Source organism: Protobothrops mucrosquamatus, unplaced genomic scaffold (genome assembly GCF_001527695.2).
Source record: "Protobothrops mucrosquamatus isolate PMUCROS unplaced genomic scaffold, P.Mucros_1.0 scaffold365, whole genome shotgun sequence".
NCBI classification, from domain to species: Eukaryota; Metazoa; Chordata; class Lepidosauria; order Squamata; family Viperidae; genus Protobothrops; species Protobothrops mucrosquamatus.
This window is the reverse complement of record NW_015386699.1, coordinates 276,810-298,883: the sequence shown is the minus strand read 5'-3', so window position 1 is coordinate 298,883 and position 22,074 is coordinate 276,810. Positions and strand designations below refer to the sequence as shown.

The following is a 22,074-nucleotide window of genomic DNA, read 5'->3' as shown; positions in this document are numbered from 1 at the left end:
CCCAGAATTGCTCAGCCTGCATGTTGTCAAGTTAAAAAAAAACCTGAGGCTTCCATTTGTAAATGTGCTTCAGCAGCCAATGGAAAGCATGAAGCTTTGGATGTTTGAATCTCACTTTGTATTCAGCCCAGACTGAACTCTATTGGATTAGATGTTGAATCAATGTTACTGAATAACTGGATTTGTAATTGAGAATCCACATTTATTTTTTGAACCTCAAATAGATCCCCTTATTGTTAATATATAACATTGCAAATGTTATGTACATAAAACTGCTGTTGCATTATACTGTCATTAGTGCATAATGTTGTTGCTAATGCAAGATGGCTATTTTAAAAATAGGGAAAAATTGATGTGTGATAATGGCCAGTTTGGTAGATATTGTATAGAGCAGAGGTGTCAAACTTGCAACATCACATGACCTGTCGCAATGTATTGCAACTTTTCCCCCATTGACGGCAATGTGGTGGGCGCAGTTTCGGCGTGACGCATCTGGCCCGCAGGCCATCAGTTTGACACCCCTGGTGTATAGCTTCAAGTTACCATTCATATTTTTATGTGCCATGATATTCAACGATGGCAGAAGCATTACCAAATTTCATCTTTGTTGGTTGCCACTATTTTCCATATCTTTTACGGGAGATGCCTTATATTTATAGCTTTAGTCACAAAGAAGACTAAAATGATCAAAATAGAATTACAATGTACACGGAATACAACAAATCTATAATCTTGGCAATAAAGCAGCTGAGTATACAGTTCTAGAACTCTGATGTGAAAATATTTCAATATCTGCTCTCAGCTGGCTTCCATCACTCAGCAGATAAGAACCCGTGGCCAATCTGGTCCTCACTCAGATGTTAAACTATGATGTGCCTGTTTAGTTCAAGGAAACTAGAAACAAATTAATGGGCTAGCCCAGTTGGTTGCGATACAACATGGGATTTTTGTTAATAGAGCAGGTTAAATTCTGAACTAGAGAAAAGCATAGGACACTAATAGTTGCCTTCAAGTAGGCTTTGAGTAATCCATTTGTCTGCACCGCTGTTCCTGCTATGAACTGAAATAGCCATGCAAAGTCATCAGTGAAGGAACCCAGAATGGCCCTTTTAAATCTCTCTATGTTTGCAATCTCTGAAATGAGAGGATTTCAAGAACAGCTGCAGCAAAAAAAATGCTGCATTTGGGTGTTGTCATAGCCATTTTGTAATTTTGCCCCCAAATCGGATGAAGTCACCTGTGTGTTTGACTTTTGTTGGTCATTGAGGCTCTCTAGCTGTGGATGTTGCTGTAGTTTGTTTTGTTCCTTTCTCTTTTCTCCTGGGTCTTTTATGAGTTATGATTATGCCCTTCAGAATATATATTTATGAAAAAAATCTGTTCAGGAAGTAGAGTTCTCCTTATCCAGTGAGAAGAGCTGCATTTAAAATAGGCCTCTTTCTGGACAAATAGTGAAAGAAAAGAATTTTGATTCTCCTTCTCTTGTAACTCGTATTTCTTGCTTTTACACACTTTCCCCATTGTGGAAATGAAAATGATGTGGATTTTTTTTTCTGCTATGAACAACTTATTCTTTCTTTTTTATTCTTCAGAAGTGAAGAGACAAGTATGAGGCATGTTAAGCTACCCCAGTCCTCCCAAGCACAGATGTTTTCAGGGTATGATCCAAAGATGGTGGCCACAGTGTGATTGAAGTTCTGCCCATTTTTTATGAGCAACACATGTAAAAAACAGGCAGACTTTCATTCACACCACGGTGACCATGTTAAATTGTTTGACCACCCTACAGCAGTGTTTCTAAACCTTCTCAAAATTAGAGGTGAGTGGACTTCAACTCTCCGAATTCTCAGGAATGGTTATGCTGCCCATGGATTTCTAGGAGCTGAAGTCCATATATCTGGAAATGGCCAAGATTGAGAAACGCTATCCAACAGATACCTTTTTATTTTGGTTTGCATCAGCTAAACTAGAAGTTAACAAAAAAAATTCTCTAAATAATTTTTTTAAAAGTATTTGGAAGGCCTACTCTGGGTCATAAATTCTCTAGAGGTGATGGATTTGTGAGTGGATGGGGTTACAAGCATTGAATTTCTTTTTTAAGACCCAAATCAATAAACGGTATCACCCAAACCAGGCAATTTGCCAAAAATTTTCAGTAATTTAATCTTGGGAGCCGGGGACAGGTGGAGAAAGCTGCCAAATTGTCATCTCTAGTCACAGATCATCACCGCTCTAAAAAGTATCCTGGTAGCAAACAATTTGTATTATGTGAATGAAACAGATTCAAGAGCCAGCTCAGGAAGAATTTATGTCACTCATTTAATTATGAAAATTGGAACTCAAGATTTATAAGCTTTGAGAATAGAATTTGCTAGTGACATGAATATCTCAAGATTTCTTTTTCAGTATCTTTTTTTTGAAAGATGCAGGTCCGTAGTTGTTTACACAAATATTTCACATATTATTGCATCTTCATTAACTCCTGCACTAATGGGACTGTTAGAGATGTCTGAAGCTATAATGAGGCTGCAATGGAGATTTGCCTTTTTGAAATACAAGGAAAAATAATCCTGACATTCAAGGAAACAAAAATCCTGACATTCAACAACTCTATGTTTAAGACCACTGTCTTTTTGCATATGGAGCAACAAATTATTGTGGAAGACAATTATGTCAGCATAAGACTTTGTTAGAAGCTCTGTAATAATTTCACCAAGTTATTTGTGAGGTAAGAAGACCTTTCCTTAAAATAAGAGAGCACCTTGAGATTAAAGTTGTTTATTAAAGAGATTCTATCTAACTTACTGCACTGTAACTTTTTCAAAATCTGAATTATTCAAGTAACTGCTGACTTGGGAGATGGATGATATGGAAGAGAATTCTGTATGAACTCAGTTAACTTAGTCACTTCCTGAAGACCTTCATCTCCAAAGGAAACTAATTTTTAAAAAGCCATAAAAGTGCTATGATTCAAATTTGAAAGGTAATTTTTAACAACATCCTGACTTTAGGGAGTTAAGGGAAAGCAATGAAATAAAAGCAACAATTTCACCCACACTTCATGGAGCAGATCTAAAATACTGGTTATGTAACCCAACATGAGAATCTCTCGTTCTCAGTGTCTGACTGTAATTGTTTATGAACCAAACAGAGAAGATAGATTAATATTAACATGTATAAAATCTAAAATATATTTTTTAAAGTGTTTGTTTTTTCCCATTAAAGACCTGGAGAAAAATGTCTGGATAGGAAAAAAGAGAAAGTAAAAACACCGTTATTTAAATAAACACTAATTTGTTACTGAAAACTCCCAATTTTAATAGAACAATTTCAACATGATTTGCAAGGGCAAATAATATAGATTCCAAGAACTTTGTATCTGGAAGAGTAGAATTCTAGAACGCAGTGTTTTGATAAGATGATTTTAGAAGGAATACCTTAGTCTTTCTGCTATTTTTTTTATTTGTTTTATAGGAATAAACTCTAATTCAGGACAGTACTGTGTACTTATATCTTCCAGTTATGTTTCCCAAAAGAAACTCAAGTTGTTTTGCAATTTTTTCATGTGAATTTTCTCCTCTTTTTTCCAATTCTCTGCATGTCCCAGTGACAATGAAAATCATTTCAAGGAGTAGCCACAAAAGTGCGTGCTATAGTCAATTTGTTTTGTCTTAGTGGGGCAAAAAAGACTCTATTCTTCTTAGGCAAATTCTGTGTGGAGTAGAGATGTGAGATGTAAATAAAACATGCCCCAGATTTTCAAGGGATGTTGTAATGAAGTCTTTAGTGGCACAAATGACACTAAACAGCATCCGCTAAGCGTTCATCTTCCTTAAATCCAAATACCTTTGTACCCCAAAGTTTGAGTAAGATACATCTGAAAATGTTCATCTTTCTGAAAAGTTGCATTCAAAAGAGCTAAGTCATTTTTTTTAAAAAAAATCAGAAATATGTATACAAAAGGTTATCAAGAAAATGCGTATTAAAAATGAGATAGTAATCCCAGTTAATTTGTAGTTCAAAGTTATTCCCACTGGGAAAGCTGCATACAAAGCCCTATATGTTAAGGGAGGTTGAAAAAAAATGGATGCTGATTTTTAAAAATAATAATGCATATATTAGAACATTGCATTTAGCACTGCTAATGTATATATCGATTAAACTACACCCCTTTAATATATATGCTCATGAAAACATTAGACATCGCCCATATAAAAGGTGGAGTCATCATAACCCACAATACATTTGGACCCCAATTACTATGATGAAACTTGCTTCAACGCTAGTTTAATGGGACTGCAGTTTTTACAACCTAGTCTTCCTAGATTTCTTTGCAGTGAAATCTACTGACATTCCCACATGAAATGAGAGCAAGGGCTAATTAAAATTACCAACTGGAGAGGGTATGAATTAGGGGAATAAAGAACACTAAAGACAGGAGCTGGCTGTTGGTACAAAAAAAAAAAAATCCCCTTGAGTTTTACAATTGTACCAGAACTTGTTAGACTAAAATGTACAGCGTCTATCAGTCCATGCAACAATCACTAGGACAGCATGCAATTAATGCCCTCTTTAACTATACGCAGCAGTTCGCATTTTCTCTATCTTCACTTCAGGATGTCAAGTCGTTCCTGAAGAGCCTGCAAAAAAATAATGCCCATTTCCACTTTCTGCTTTCTTTAACTCACTCCAAAGCCTCGAATGCAGGCAATGTTAATGGAAATGCAGTTTTTCATTTTGCCATCATACTATTATTCTTTGCTGCGTTGAACCAACAAATGAGACAATACTGTGGAGAAAGGCAACTTATTTGCTTGCGGATATGCAAGCATTCATCTGCCTCATATTTTCCAACCAGAGTGCTGATAGGCTGGTATTGGAGATGTCTGGATTCAAGCCTCAACCACAAAAACTTTCTGGGAAACTTTGGGCTAAATACTCCTTCCACCGCAATTCACCTTAAAGGATTGTTGTGTGTGTGTGTGTGGGGGGGGGAAAATAAGAGAACACTATATATACTGCCTTACCTCCTCAACAAAGGCAGGAAGGAAATCTAATTAACCTATCACTGTCATCCTCAGAGCAAAACAAGTTCCTCGCCCTCATATTTTTAAGGTTTTAAAAAGATATAGGTTAACACAGTGCAATGACCGATGCTAAAGAGATACTGGAGTTCTCTCTAGTGTCATCTAGAAAAGTTCTAAAACTTTTCTAATGATACTAGACCAAAATCAAGAATACAAACTATTTTTTAAAAAGTATCAAAGATTAAAATTTGCAGTCAAAGATAAATTGTCTAAATGTAGATTATACTGGTGCCCTCATAAAATGTATATTTAAATAGAATCCTCTCGTTTCTCTGTCTAAGACAAAAGCTTGGAAAGATGGTATCTAAAGGCAGGAATGCATCAGCCCAAAGTATGATCTGTAGAGGAAATCTGGAAGAAAAAGGCTATCTTACCATATTCTCTCTGCCCTGCCATAAAAAGTGAGTTATTTTATTTATTCTGTGTATTAAATTTATATGCCACCTATCTCACTATCGAATGACCCTTTGGTATTTCCTCTACCCACACAATCAATACTAAACAACAAAAATCATATTAAATAGTACTCGACTTATGACCGTAATGGAGCCTCCTAATTATGGTAGTAAGCCGTGATGCTAAAGTGGGTCCTCGTGACCCAATTTTATGGTTTTTGATAGCAGCTATCGTTAAGAGAACCCACTGTTTGCTATGGTGGAGGTGGGTGGGTTTTGCCCACAGAAGCAAAAGCCAGTTTTTAGGTAAAAACGTCATAAGTTGTGGTCACATGACCATGGGACACTGCCAATGGCTGTAAATGTGGGCTGGTTGCTGAGTGCCCAAAATGTGTTCACCTGATTGCAGGGGGCATTACAACTTTGGAATGGAGTTATAAGAAATTTTAGGGGGGGGTCCCTCAGAACTTTAGTTGTTAAGCGATCAGTCATAAGTCAAAGACTACTATATTGAACTTAATCCTTCAGTATGATTCAGGTTGGTTAATTTGTTCTTCATCCATTGCTGCCTTGGAAAGGGAGGGACAGAAATTTTGTTTCCCTTGACAGCTGTTCTCTCAACTCTTGTCTCTGAGTTAAGACTGGAGGAATCTTCTGCCAAATGAGGATAGAAAGTCACAATGGGAATAAAAGTTAGTTCAACTGTGCAGGTGGTGAATGCAAGAGTTCGACTCTATTAAGAAAACTCACAGCTGAAACTGTCTGTTGAATGACTCCGAAAGATTCCTTGGAAGGATTCCTTCAAAAAGCTGCTAACGTCTGTCTTTAACACAGAGTGTGACACATTCCAGAACTAGCAGAAGAATTCTCTTTCAAATAAATTGCCAGCCATCTTGCATGGCATGCCAAACACAATCTTAAGAGCCCCAGAGTTACTTGCTAAGCAGCCCCATTAAAAGATTAACTTCCAACAAACAAAGGCATCCTGCTTAGTTGGTTCACTACGGCTTAGCCATACCTCCTGGCATATGGCTTACATAATACTTGGGAGGGACAAGTGCTCTGGAGAAATCCCAATTGTTTTTACCGCTCTCTCTCTAGCCTTAGAGATAAATTTAAATGCCAAGAAACAGAATGTTCACACAGCAGTGTAACTTCTACTACCTTTACATGTAGACGATAAAATGATACATTTTACCTATAACATTTATAAGATTAAAAAGAGAGTTTGGTCTAGTGGTTAAGCCACCAGGCTAGAAATCAGGAACCTATGAGATGTAATCCCACTTTAGGCCAGTCATTCTCCCTCAGTCTAACTCACCTCACAGGATTGTTGTGCTGAAAATAGGAGGAAAGAGCATTAGGCACTGCCTTGAGTAGTTATAAAAATAATAAAGATGAGATAAAAATATCTAAAAAAAAACAAATCTGGATGGCCACCATTCTGTTGTCATTCATGAGTCATGAAGACTTTGGCAAGGGAGAATCGGGACCCTTTGCTTCATTCCACCTGGTCTGTGACGCTTGTCATCTTTTATAGATTTTATTGCAATGTGTTTGATTGTGGTGAGCGGCCCAAAATCATTTGAGAGTTAGGAAACATACCAGTTTAACAAATGGTGATGAACCCTGTTTTGTGTCTTCAGTTTATGACACAGACAAGATGCCCCACCTAAGGCTCCAGAATAGATCCTACAGGATTGATGGCAAAATAATTCTGTCCTGACATACGAGAAAGTGTCTTATATTTTGCTGGGTTATTCAAGAGCATACTGTAGTTTTGTATGCATATCTCTCTCTCTCTCACACACACACAGAGACATTCACAAAGATCTGTGAACAATAGATACTATACATAAAGCATAACAGCCAAAGAAAAATAGCTCATTTTACCTTTTGTGGACTGTGAAAGGGGCAGTGCCCAGCAACCTTCATGGTTGACTGGACATGTCAAGTTTTAAGATTCAAGACTGACCTGCACTGAACAAACTCTCTTTGTCCTTCAATCTATGCTGAGGACAACCTGTCCTGGCTACAGTTGTAAGAATGATAAAGAAAGTAGGCAGGATTGACAAACCTAAGATTTCATTTACAAACAAGAAGCCTCCTCCAATCTAGCTCCTTCATTTATCACTTCAGGGTGTTAACAGACAATTTGCAATCAGTAAAGAAACCTCTTTGTTTGAGCCTTTAGACAAAATTTCAGACAGGTAAATGTTTGATTTGAAGCATTTAAACTTGAAAAGCAAGCTTTGCTTTACCATTCCCTTATACCACTACTTTATTCTTGTTGGTGCCTGCCAGCACAGAAGCTGTCATAAAGATCCCAATGCTAATGTTCTCATTTTGTTTTAAAAACCCACTTCCTTAAGTTGGCAGTTCTGGGCCACTAACTCCTGATATTTGTGGGTTTTTCTCCCTTTGTTTATCTTGGATGTTAGTTTCTGGAAGCATTTTATGATTCTTGAAAAGCACTAAGAGAAATGGTATAGTCATTAAGACTGAGCAGGACTTCAGATTCAGAAAAGAGCAAACGTTTTGTCAAAGCATGTAAGTTTCCCATGTAGCATGTCTCTGCAGCTTTTTAAAGCTACTGCATCCTGAGTTAAAACAGGAAAGCATTCAACAGTTTAAAGAATTGCACCAAAGGGCAAAGTATGCAAACACCATGTGCTCTAAATCCAATCCAATCCAAAGTGCTGAGCAACATTATTAAATGGGCTGTAGCTCAGTGTTTCTTAACCTTTAAAATGTGTGGATTTCAGCTCCCAGAATTCTGAGAGTTGATGTCCACACATCATAAAGTTGCCTGGGTTGAAAAACATTGACGTAGATAAATAAAGGACTATTGAAAACAGTAGCAAATACATTTATTCCACTTTCTAATTTATTTATTTTTATTTATTAAATTTCTACACTACCCGTGTTACCTGTGACTTCATACCTTGTTATATAGGTCTGTAGCAGAAAGGATAATTAAGTAGATCCAGAAAAAAGGCAAATAAAAGTCGTAACAGTCTGCAAGATGCTAATTTGCAAGTCCTTCCTTCACAATAAAGAAGACACGAAATAGCTGCAGAGTATTATAAACCATCCATGTATAATAGAACATTAATAACGGAATAATAAGTTAACATCTTGCATTAATTCCACGTGCTTACAAATTCCTTTTGGTTTTACAAATTACAAATTCCTTTTCTATTTTTCTTCTATTTATTTAAATAACCCAGCCTTTTCCTGCCTTGGATCTTCTAGCTTTGGTAGACTGCAGCAATGAAAAGTCCATGATTGGGGATGATGGGAATGGATGTGTAGCGTAACCAGTTAAGTGCCACTTTGAAAATACAGACTTAACTTCTATCAAGGCTCAGACCTATTAGTGCATATTGGTCATTTCTCTACCCATTTAATAAGAATGAATGAAGAATTGTTCACATATGTATAAATCTCAGATTTTCTTTTCATCAATATAAAGTTAGACTCAGACTTTAATCGTATCCTAGAATAGAACCACTGAGGTCAATGGAAGTAAAACCAATGAAGTTTATAAAAGGGTCCACTTAAACTACAGCTTATAACTGCTACTTGTTAACTCATTCAAGTGGTTTCAGTAAGAGAAATATTTTCCAGAATGATCTCAGAAACTCAATGTACTTGCTTAGAACTACCTTTGATTTATTGCTCTCCTTTTGAAGAGCTCAGTGAACTTCCCAACTGGTTTTTGAGAATTTATTCTGGACAGTTTACAGGTTCGTCTACAAAACGTGTGGTCACCCCAAATAAATACGTGCTTCCAATCACGTTCCATGGGTACAAAAAAAATCTATCAAAATACAGCACTAATTATAGATGCAGCGCCAGGAAGACGTTAAATAGGAGCGGTATGCATAAGGTCCTGAAGAAAGCAGAGAGAGTTCACATGACAGTAAACTGCAAGAAAATATAAATGGAAATAAAGAGCAGATGTGGGAAGAAGCAAAATACAGTGGCAGGAAGACAAGATCTAAACAAGGGAAACCCAATATATAAGAAACACAAAGTAGAAACCCTAACAGAAGACAGTATAATGCATCACGCACCCCCTGCCCTCTTATCACTTACTGGTAGCAGCTGGTCTATGCAAACACCCGCCTTCTTGTTACACACTGCTCAGCAGTGGGGAAAAGTCCGCACCTGCTATCTGGGCTAGTGCCGTACACTAGGATACAATACACCATTCTGGATCAGGAGGGTAATAATTCTGGCAAAACGATCTGAGAAAATCATGCTGATCTGAAGTAACATGTAGATCACAGCAAACCTTGGTGTACATTTGGGTAGTCTACGCCACGCATAGCTGCATCAAAAGCTTTCTTTAAATTAAATTCCATCAATCATTGTGTAAAAGGCTACTGGAAAGCTTGGCCATGCAACTTTCAATCAATTCACTGGTGCTTCTGCAGAACTTCACTGTGGATTGTACCCAGTGGCCTTAATTATTAATGAAAATCTTGGCAGGGACTGCCAGTTTAATGTTGGTTTTATCTAATAGGGCCACAATACACACAACACACGCTCACAAATGGGAGGAAAAGATCCAACAAATTAGCAATAAGAATGAAAAATCAGTACATGACTTAAATCTGAGTTACTGTGAATGAAAATTGGAATTTGGAGTGCTTTATAGACAATTCAGTGTTGAGGAATAAACAAATAAGTTTAGTGAAATTTAAATCCTTTGTTGTTGACACACTATAAAGCTCTGGGCATTGTATCAATTTTCTGCCTTGATTCCCTCTTTGCTAACAGTAGTAATAATAGTCAGGTTAATTTGCATATCACAAAAATGCTGGGATTTTACCATTTTTTGCAAGGGCTTGAATATTCATGACATTTTAATAAATGAAGCAATGTTAGTATTTTTTTTTTGTTCCAGGAACAAAAGATTAATTATCTTTATCGCTAATTGTAGATTTAGCATTACAGTTGCTTGAAACATGACTGTACAGTTTTCAAATTTTCTTTTAATAAATAAGATTGTATGGATTTTATTTTAAAAAAAGTCTCTCATATAAAAGGGGGAATATGCTGCTAACTTTTTAACCCAATCTGCTGCTTCTCATCTTGATAACACGTGACAATAAAGCTGCAGCACAGAACTGACCCCTCCTTCAATCTTCTTCACATAGTCTGAAAACTGTAAAAGGAGTGATCCTAAAGCAGAATTTCACCAGCTCACAAAATCAATGATCGAGCTTATGACCCATAATGCAAGAAAGCGCATTTTTACCTATTTGGAAAAAAAATTCACATTTATTTACTGTCAAACAGGTGTTAAACTTTACATTGGATATTAGTGATGGGCTCATTATTAACAGGTTTACACAAAGGAATTTGGGGGGAAAGAGCAAAAAAAAAAAAAGAAAAAGAAAAACCTGAAACAATGTACATTTAATTAGCTCTTTTATCATAAAATAAATTAATTACTAAGTATAGGCAGAAGGAATATGGAAGAGTAATATTTAAGTTTTCTCTTAGCTGAAAAGGGGCAGGCACCTTTCATTCACTAGTCCAATTTCCCTCCTGCCTTCTCCAAAGAAAAGAACAAAAGGGAACTGAATCTATAGCTAGTGGGTGATTGTTCTTTTCTAACCAAATTTGTGCAAGGCCTGGCATAAATTGGCATCTAAGAGATTTCTTCCCATAAAATATCTTCTTTTGGCAATATCACGCTTAAGCCATAAGAATAATCATGTCAAAGCAGAACACTGTTTACAGTGAAAAAGAAGTAGAAAATGGGTAGAGTTTGCATTTTAAACATATTACGGTACTACGGAACCGAGTGTAAGAAGAAACAGCTTGTAGCATATGTGCAACCAAGAGCGTTTCACAATATTTTCTTCAAATCCTTTAAAATTATTTTAATGACAATTATATTTCTGTTTGGACACAAAGGTATTTATTTATTTTACCCTAGCAATAGAACAAAATATAATTTCTTTAGCCATTTTTTTTTCATGAGAACATTGTACAGTTGAAGAAATATATGAAATAAGGCCTGTGGCTTGATTGCTAGTGGTTAGACATGTTTTCAACCCTTGCCTTAGTGGGGAAGATTTGTCACGAACAGCAAACTGGTGCAGAATCTCTCTCCTGCTTTTGCAAGTCTAGTCAGGAATAGTAAGGTACAATAAATTTGTCCCACAGGATTTTAGTGCCTACGTCTTGTATATAATACAATGCAGGCATACAAAAATGATGCAGCCATATTTACAAATTTAGTTCCCAAACTGCTGCTGTAAAATGGCTGGAACACTTTGCATGTATGTATGTGTGTGTGTTTATTTCACAATCTTTTTTTTTTAAATGTCAGCAGCAAGATATCTTAAAATACCTTGATGGTATCTCTTTTTTCCCCCTCTTTGTAACAAATAATTCTTTTAGTATACTCTGTGTATATACAAAGCTTTTTTGATTTATAAAAATTCACAGAACTGAAAGGTCCAGTCAACTCCTTTACATGGGAGAAACCACAGGGACAAGAGTAATAGTCACTTCAAGCAGATATGAGGGGGTCTGCACGTAGCCAATTAAGTCTGTCTATTTAATACTTGCATGTGGCCTTCAGAATTCCTTGGCTACGCTATTAAAGGCTTGTCACTAGCTGCATTTGTCCTTCCCTAACGTCCCCTTCTGGAATACATCCTTCCTTGTTGATGGGAATGATATAGCCGTCACTATTCCCTCTGCTGATTTGATAGTACATCTGAAGCTGATGGCCAGCTCCAAGGTTTGGCATACTTTTGTAGTAAATGTCCTCATTTTCGCTTCTCCGGGATGGAGAGAGATCTTCCTCGATGTCAGGACTGCTCTCAAGGTACGGAGAGTCTCTGAGGTTGGGCATGCTTGTATAAAGCGAGTCTCTGTTGGGCGATTGGAGGTGGTCTTCAACTTCAGCTGTCAACTGTGACACGTAGCTATCGGTTCCTTCCATCTTCACTTTCTTCTGTGGTTGATACAGAAGAGAGTGAGTCCGTTGAGGAATCAAAGGGGCCTCAAGTTCCTTTTGGTGCAGCTCCAGGCCCGTATTATCACTGTGCATTAAAGACGATGCGTCAGCAACAATGGCGTCATCTTCACTACTGCTCCCGCCGATCACAGCTTTGATTGGTAATGTGCGCTCCAGGTTATGGTTCTTGTGGCTGCCTCGCAGGTTGTTGTGCACCAATTCTGAAATGATCATTTTTTCAAAGGCGGCATCATTCAGGCTTAGTCCACAGTCTACAACTTGCACACTGTCGTTATAGTCTCCGTTGCGCAAAGAGTAGCTGTTGTTGAAATTACCATTTAGCGGTAGAGTATCCATGGCACTTGTATCCCTGGCATTGTTCAGTGAATGTCCTGCAACAGAGAAGGGACACCCACAGGTTACTGCTTACCCTGGAGCTAAAATTCTTATTCTAAGAAAATCTTTAATGTGGTTCAGGACAAAGTTGTACTTGGAAGTGGGACTTGGGACATGCCAGGGAGACTCCCAAGGGTAAAGAGCTACACACCGTATGGAAGAGAGAGAGAAATTTTACAAAGTAATATTGTTTTTCCTTGGGGCTTCAATGATATTTTCAATCAGAAATTTTTAAAACAAATGTTAACAGGTTCGAAGTTACCAATTTAGGATTCAGTTCTACAATTCTTCCTGCAAGGAAGAAGAAAGTGACTCCATGTCCTTGCATATGAATGCAAAGCAATACATTCATAAACATTTAGTGCATAAGTACAACGGGAAAAATAAAATCAACAGAATTTGTCCTAAACAACACTAAATTTAAAAATAAATAAATAAAAGGGAAGGAGGGAAGGAAGTAAGGGAAAGGAATCAGGTCACATACAAAACAGAAGGTAAATGCATAACAGTAAACCCACATATTTAGCAAGCAGCTACTTTAATATAACATTTCTAACATTTCCTTGTGTCTGTGTGTTTCTTTAGCTGAAGATGGAACAAACAAAAGAATGACCAAAAAAATGGACAAATACAGAGACTTTATGTTAAGCACAGACAGCCCATCTCTCACACTGAAAGGGACTGAGGCCCACAAGCACCATCCAACACAGGAAAGACAGCAGGTGGAATGACTCACTTTGGACAACTCACATCATGTCTGTCTGCTCAGGCTATCTGGCCTAAGAGTAGCTGATATATAAAAGAAAGTAAAATGATTTATTGTAACAAGATGAAGAATTACTGAGCGTCTCAGCAACTTAGTCAGAGCAAGGGTTCAGCAAATTAGATTACTTGCAATAACAGCTTTTTCCCACTTTAATGTGCTTTTTTTTTTTTTTTTTGGAAGGGAGAGGAAGGGTTGCATTTTATATTCTCTCTGCCAGGAATAGCCCCAGGCTTCAGAATGTCAAATTTTACCTGCAGCCCTGCAGTTTGCATCAGTCACAGTGACAGAACCGTATGAACCAGCATAAGTCTATTCAGAGTTAAGCCCACAAGACACCATGGGCATATGGAAATCAAAAGCAGAAATGTTTAGGGATTTCTCTGAGCATGGGTCACAGAAATTAACCAAAGAAGAAATATTAGCTGTGGAATGGGAGATTATCAGTCAGAACCGATAACTTTCAACTGCTGGAGAAATGGAGAAATTGGATACATCTGCTGGAAAGATGACACAAAGTTTAGGAAGAGAGAAAGAGAAGAGGGGAAAAAAAAGAGAAAAAGGAATTTTATGGTGAAATGTCCTTTTACTGGAGACAAAATTCATTTTTCTAGAGACACAAAGACATGTAAACTAAGACATCACAGTGCTTCCCAAAAAAGGAGATAAAAGAAAGTTCTTAAAGAAATTGAATGGCATGGATCATGGAAAGTTAGATGATTTGTTAGTGAGCTGTTGGAAGAATTGCTTTTATTGTTCTAGAGCAGTGTCTGGAATTCTTAAGGAAGAATGAAGTACTGTTGTCTGAATGAAACTGACCACTGTGAAGCTGCTGCATTATATGCAAGGCTTGGAGCAATTACAGAGAAGTAAAAAGGCTGTGTGTGCATCTAAAAATGTTTCCAGGTTTGTTTTCAGCCAGTACTTAAAGCTGCAGCTTAACCAAGAAAATTCAAAGTTGCTTCTATAAAGATAGAAATACTAGGTTGATGCCTCAGAGATTTTTGTCTCTCTTTGGTTATGGAATACTAATTGAGAAATCAAAAAGCTGCAGAGCTAATCTTACATTGCATTGTTTTTGCCATTAATGTGTGCTGAATTAGTACAAAAGGTTACAATTCTTTGAAAAGCTGTAGCCTTTGATTAAACAAGTTTGGTAGGTGGGATAATTTCATATATATTTTCATTCTTTTTTTTTTTTTTGCAAAAGCTTTATCCATATGGAACATATGGCATTCATAAGAGAGAACCAATGCATGGGCCACATGCCGGTATTAATTTCCTCTATAAAAGCATTCTCTCTTAATAATCTAATTCTTCATACTCTATTAAATAAATATTGAAGCATATTTAATAATCCTTAAAAGAATTTTCTGTGATATACTGCAGCGTTAAGCACACTCCAATGCACTTAAGCCAGTTTTAGAGAGGCAAGTTTAGATGCCCATGATCAGGTAATTCACTTGAAGTCTTTCCTAGCCTGTAGCAAGATTACTGTGGGAATGTAAAAATATTATGTCAATTATTAAGCATTTTGCTCAACAGTGCTCTGGTTTTAAGCAGCAAATTATTTCAGCATTGGATATCATCAGTTACCAATAGGGCTTGCTACAGACCTAGTGACTTTTTTGGGTTCTTCCAAAAAGCAGTACCCATGTACCGCTGAGTATGGAAATAATTAATTTGGAAATTGTGAACCACTTGCCCGCTGAGTCTACTTCATGACCGCTAGTTATGTTTTAATTGTGCCCATTAAAAATCATGCTGAAAAAATTTACATTTGATAGGCAAAGTTAAGTTTTACTCCCATACTTGTCTCTCTGTAGGTTGCTAGAGGAGAGCATAAGGAAAGTAAGAAAACACGAGAATGAACACAGAAACTGCAGTTCAGTTAAAAAATAAGGAAAATTGATATAACAGGTTTATTATACGTTTAGTTTTTTGTTTTAAAAAAACATGTTATAAATGTTTAAGACAGGATTTCATTTACATTAAAATGATTTATTAAACTAATAATAAAGGTCCATTATTTCATTTTTAAAGGACTCATTACTTAAAAAAAACTATTGGCTGGTACAGTATAACAAAGATATGGCTAACACTCTGGAATCCTGATAACTCTGCCTTTTATAGTGAATTAATATCCTTACAACTGAATGATAGATCAGAGCAATGTCAAGTTAGGTGACAAATGCTCAGAGGACAGAAAACACAGTCTGTCCTAAGCATCTGAGATTAGATCCAGCAATTAGGCTGTATATTCCTCACAATTCTGCTTTTCTAAGACTAGCCACCATCTGATGACTTTCTTAAGGAAAACAAAGCAAAAGACAACACAGCAAATCAAAGTGGCTCCTATAAAGCTGCACTATACTATAGTTGGCCTCTAAATGTGACTCCGGATGCAGTTTTCCACAGCATGACAGTGCACATGTCAAGATGCCTTTGTGTGAGTTTAATGGTCTAATCAACTCCATAAGCAGATGTTTTCAGCAAGCTTTTGATTCAATTTATATTTCATAGATGTGATACCTCTAAGTGATATATATCTTGAAGATGGGCTCTCGGAGCATGGGGTGTCAGTCCTGCAATAGTATATTAAGATTTATGCCACCTGTGTTAAAAACATGGAGGATTATTGGCAAATACTACTATGGCAAAGGATTAACACTATAATATAGTGCAGTTTTACAAGCCTGGCATTATCAGTAGCATTGGAAGGAAAAGAATTCTAAAGGAAACTGTAGCTCCAACTATGTTAAAAGAAAAGGCTTGGAGCAAAACATACTTTAAAGCAAAATGCAAAATTAACATATCCCAAAGTGTGGGCACACCTGGTGAGTTAAACACGGGAGCTGAAGGGGCATTACATACAACGGTTTCAGCGAGCAATGTGTTATAAGGATTGTTAGTGCCGTGCGGTCGAAGAAGAGGGTTTGTTAGTAGGTAATTGCCAGTCACTCCTAAAGCAAAAGAAACAGAAAGAGAGACATCAGCTCTTTCATTTGATGCTGACAGTTCCAATAATGTGTATTTTTTAAAAATTTCATCACAAGTCATGTATATCCCGTCAAATTTAATTCAGCTGAACATATCTGACTGTATTTGAACTATTAATTTGAAGGAAGAGAATGAAAATATAGTTAGGTTTCAGTAATTCACAGGTGCTGGCCAAATCCCCAAAGTAAACACCTGCTGAGAATGACATTTGCTAATTTATACAATTTATACAAAATTGCTGTTAACACATGGATAGCAATTAAATACAGAGACCAATGTTCTATTTCAAGAAGTTACAACTCAATGCCTGTAACTTTTATTGTGGATAGGCACCAGACTAGATACATCAAAAATTTGTTAATTGAGAGCAATAGGCAATTCTCTGATAGCAACAGCCAAGGTTTATCACTCGCATAGTTTAAAACAAAGTTAAAGTAAGCAACGGCAAGCTGCAAGACGCCTATTCCATTCTATGCAAGGAACACATGCTGAAGGAGCAGCAGAAAGAGAGGTCGAAGGAAAATCATTCATATATTTTTACATGTCAAATGGGCTTCATGCTGCACTATCGGTGAGGATTTGTAAAGTCAATTATCTTTTAAGTTATCTCTGCTTTCTCTGTAAAAAGAATCTTAAATGAACACAATGAAAGCTCATACAAAAGCTCTTTCTGCAATTTCAGTCCTAATGCATCAACACTTTCCAATAAGCTTCTAATGAAGCAGCCACACACAGCATTACTTGCTAAGAACTCAGCATGTGAAACATCACACTGATTTTGGGTCTGTTACATTAATATAGTTGTCAGAACAGATATGAAGACTCTACTGCTTTGTAGACATGCAAATAAAATTACGTTGAAAGGGCCTTTCAACTGAGCAATCTGAAAGTAGATAGGGGAGCCTGATATTGACCCAAGATGAGACACAGAGCAGCCCAAAAATGCATATACAAAATTTAAATTGATTAGGTTCTCATTGTGGAAATAGAAGAAGATATTACATTTTAAATATTAATGTTCTTATCACTACTAAAATTTATATTATTACTCTAGGTAGCAAAAATCCTGGAGTTTTGGGAATTGCTGTACTGTCAGCTTACGTTAATCTTATTTGCAATTTGATTTAATTTTTTTGATTTTTTTTCCGTCCACAGTTTGAGGTTTACTCTAAATATTAGCAAAGGCAATGCAAATCCTTTTGTCACTATACTGCATATCATAAAATTGCTATTATAATAACAATGCAGTATAGTTCCAGTTGAATTACATAATTGGCTATAGTTCTTTGATACCCACTTAGATATACTGTTTCCAGTATACTCACCAGATATAGTTGAACATTAATTCCCCAATTCTGAGTATGACACTTTTCTCATCGTAAACTAAGAATCCGGCTCCCATTCTCCTTAATGTTACAGAGGTCATTTCATTGGGATGTTCTCAGAGAGTAATGAAAATTTCAGATTTGCATTATCTCTTAAACTGTGCCTAACCAACCAGGTAGCATCAGAGGTGCAAAAATTACAATTGCACTTGCATACTAAGCCATAGCTTGTTTCAACCATGGTGAATTGAATAAAGCTGAGCTAATGTAGTGCATCAAACCATTGTTTATAAGTGAAATGGTGGGTTAGTGTAACAAACATTATAGCCTGTCTGTGAATCATGACTATGAACTGCAGATTAATATATCTAATTAGTTTTTTCCTCTTTTATAGAAATGATAAAAAGAAGCTTTACAGATAGTCCTCAATTTACAATAAGCTTAACAATTATTCAAACTTATAATGGACCTGTCAAAAGCTACTAAGACCTGATTTCAAAGTTATAATAGATATTAACACACACACCCCCGGTCACATGAATGTATTTTGGGTACTTAGCAACTGGTCCACCTTTATGGCTGTTCTCAATATCCTGTGTCAAATATTGCAAATTTCTGGCTTTTACAAAGCATCCATTGGGTAAAATGGCTCTGTTTAATGACCAGTGCATTTGCTTACTGCCTGCTTCAAAAATAGAAAATGAATGAATAAATAAATAAATAGAGAGATAAAAAAGGTAAAATTGGCCCAGTCACATGGTGACCTGTTTAACAACCACAGCAGCTTACGACTGTAATTCCAGGTTCAATTAGTCATAAATCAAGGACTACCTGTAACACGTTCAGTTGACAATAAATCATTTCACTTTACAACATTTCTTTTCAGGGAGAAAGATCAATCTGATAAGAATCCCTGACTCTCTCGCATTCTTCTATTATATAGCTTGTCTTTTAATATAGAATATTTTTATATTTCTCGTTCCTGATTTTTCTCTCCCCTTCCATTTCCAGTTCACAGTTGTGGCAAGAAAGGAAAGCCAACAAAAAAAAAGCTATAGCCTAGACTGAAAATAACATATCCTTTGTAGAGAATGGAAGAGAGCCTTAGACAATGATTGGGTTGAGATCAGAGAAAAAAAATATTGCAGTGTCTTTATTCTGCCAAAAAAACCAGTGATTAATTCCTGAAATTTATACATGTTGAGTTGCTTGGTATTACAGCTATGCATAAAGGATCAGTTCATCACTGGAACATTTCACTTTCCCTAAAATGTTCAGTTTGGCTCATTTGGGGGCTGGATCACATCCAGAACTCCATTAACTACTTCCTGTTCTGGAAGATACGCTTGCAGAAATATACAAACCACTTTTAGAATGCTCAGATTGACCAGTTCTGGGGGGAAAACAGAACACTGCAAAGAAAGATCACTCCCTTTTGCACATAATTGCTTGGCACTGCATTACAATTAGACACGAAAAACACAGAGCACAGGCTTTGTTGAAGGGAGATTCATATTTCCTACCAAGGATAATGTACACATTACAGCAAGGGCAAACAATGATGTATGAAGCTGCAAAGAACTAGAAATCCCTTGTAGGATATACCAGTACCTCACACAAGTTTGAATCCAGGAGTTAGATTTTTACTGTACACAATATTGATGAACATTGAGTAGATTATTAAACCCGATTGTATTTTGTACATTATTCTATAGAAATTCCGGAACAGCTATTATCTTTTATTATATATATATATATGTATATATATATATATATATCTTCAATTCTATGTGATCATATGTATGTGTTGCAGCTACAATAATTAATATAGGCATCTAGACTAAAGCACAATGATGCCAAAATGATGATACGTGCATCATGACATCTTGATTGTGCAATTATTTAATGATGTCATGATGCAGGTTGCATTATGTTATGATGCACACATCCTCATTTCCTTCTCTTTCTCTCTCAAGAGGACACTTGTGCTTCTTAATCACTTCATCAGGGAATATCTATTTAAAAATATTTGCTTTGTGTATACAAATCTCTCTCAAGACAATGAAGAAACATTTGCAAGTGTGGGGAATGTTGTTATGGAAACCAATTCTTGCTGAATCAAAGTATGAATGATCCTCTTTTGCACAAGAATCCTCTTTTGGACTGAAAGACTCTACAAGCAAATGGCTACTTTTTAAACCAATCCAGCTTGTGATTTCTTTGGGAATAGATGCTTAGCTTGAAATAGTCGTGCTATTTACTATGCAATGTTCCTGTAATGCTGACCACAATCGTGCATTTATTTATTTTGTAAAACTGAAGTGCATAATAATTGCAATCCCCCAATCATTGTCATGGCAGAATTAGACTTGGGCACTGAAATTTATCCAGTGCTTTTCTGAATGTTCAATTGACAAGACGACCCCCTCTTCTCATCCACTGGGTTTTGAAGAAGTGATCTGGCCAATTTTGAATGAGCATTTTAAGGCTTTAAATTTGCAACAAAACATTGTGCTTGAATAAAATCCCATTGTGGCCATTTCCAGATGGGACTTTAGCATTGTTTAGTACTGTATATCTACGTGAACGGGACTGAAAACATATAAATATTAAATCTGAGTGAAAGTCATAAAGGTTTAAACCAGTATCTAAAAAGCAAGATAAGGTTTTCCTTCCTTCCCTGGGATTGTCATGTGGCAGGGAAATGCTCCACATTCTAAACATGATCAGAACTATCCTGGAAGGAAAATGAATTCTCAGCTGCCTTTTATAGCGAGCTGATGCTAATTTGATTTTACAGGCAAACTGTGTATGGTAATCTAATGCATTTAAAATTTTACTGTGCTGATAGTTCTGTTTCAGTTTTAGAAAATATAGGTTAGCAAAGTTTTAAAATTATATTCTTGCTTTTAAGTTAAATTATTGATGAGACTTATTTAAATGAGCTTTCTATGAACGCGAATGTCAACTTTCATCCTAAGTAAAGAGATGAAGGAACTGAGTTTTAAATGTATTCAAGACAAATAGTCTGAGTTACAGGTTTTCTTTTTTAAAACAGTCTTCCGCATATGTGTCTGTTTTCACTCAAATGCTGAGATCTTTAGCTTATAATAACTTCCCAGAGCACATCTGTTTATTTGGTTTAATTACTGCAATCTAATACCTTGACATTTTTATTTAAGAAATACCATTAAAAAAAGTAGAGTGAAATCTATCAAATAACTGACCTTGATTAAGGGTTGAAGTGCTATTGATATCACCTGAGATAAAGGAAGATTCAGATTGCTTTCTCACAGTATCATTCCACATTCTTCTTATTCGGCTCTGTTAAATGTAAAGAAAATCAGGTGGAACTGTCACATCTCAAATGGCTGCAGAAGACCACTACTGCTACTTTATTACTAGCCCCCAGTCATCTCATGTGATCTCTTATGTAAGCCCTTTTCTTGAACACAATAGCACTCACTTCCAAGTCAATGTGTTCCAGGCTATGCTGTTAATTTTTTTTTGCATAGTTAAGTGTTATTATGCATATTATTAAAATCAGGCTGCTGAAAAAGAGTGAGTAGTTATACTGGATATGTTATGTGCTTGGCTTCAAATTGAAGGCAAATGAAGTTTTGGTGCCTTTTAGGCAGTGTTAAGCGTGTGGCATTTTATTTTCTCTCCAGGTTGACCAAGGGATGCTGACAGAAGAATTAACAAACTTGTGGTCCAGTCAAGTTCGGCTAATCACCTCACAGGTTTGTTGTGGTGGGGAGGATAGGAGGAGGGAATATTAGGTATGTTTGCCACCTTCAGTTATGTATGAAAATAATAAAGGCGGAATAAAAGACCTAAAACAAATGAGGGCTGAGATGTTTATGTAATTTACGCGCTTTATTAAAGTTTTTCTAATCCATGTCAGGATTACTTTCCAATAATTCCACAGCAGCTGAGCTCTATTATGAAGGAAAGTTAAGGAGTTAAATGTTTGTGAAGCTTCAATTATGTTTAAATTGAAGAAGTTATAATTCATCAGTACTTTTAGAAGAAGAAGAGACTGGATACAGAAACATACACCCATACACACAGACAAGACACATACAGAAAAGAGAGAGAAAATGCAGTGGCCTAGTCC

The 22,074-nt window shown here is 36.4% G+C and overlaps 1 protein-coding gene across 4 annotated transcripts in view; it reads right to left on the bottom strand.

Annotated features, from left to right (window-relative positions):
• Positions 1 to 10,533: 10,533 nt before the first annotated feature.
• The window catches only part of ADGRL2 (adhesion G protein-coupled receptor L2), a 222,282-nt gene continuing 210,741 nt past the window's right edge, over positions 10,534 to 22,074 (bottom strand). The window contains exons 21-23 of one of the 4 annotated variants that reach the window (XM_029284080.1): positions 21,182 to 21,278; positions 16,464 to 16,592; positions 10,534 to 12,862 (exon numbers count right to left, since the gene is read on the bottom strand). In XM_029284080.1, coding sequence (XP_029139913.1) covers positions 12,108 to 12,862; positions 16,464 to 16,592; positions 21,182 to 21,278 — 981 coding nt within the window. In that variant the 3' untranslated portion in view covers positions 10,534 to 12,107. Of the gene's footprint in view, positions 12,863 to 13,602; positions 13,656 to 16,463; positions 16,593 to 21,181; positions 21,279 to 22,074 lie in introns of all 4 variants that reach the window. The other 3 variants (XM_029284078.1, XM_015815684.1, XM_029284079.1) reach the window with 3 other exon arrangements.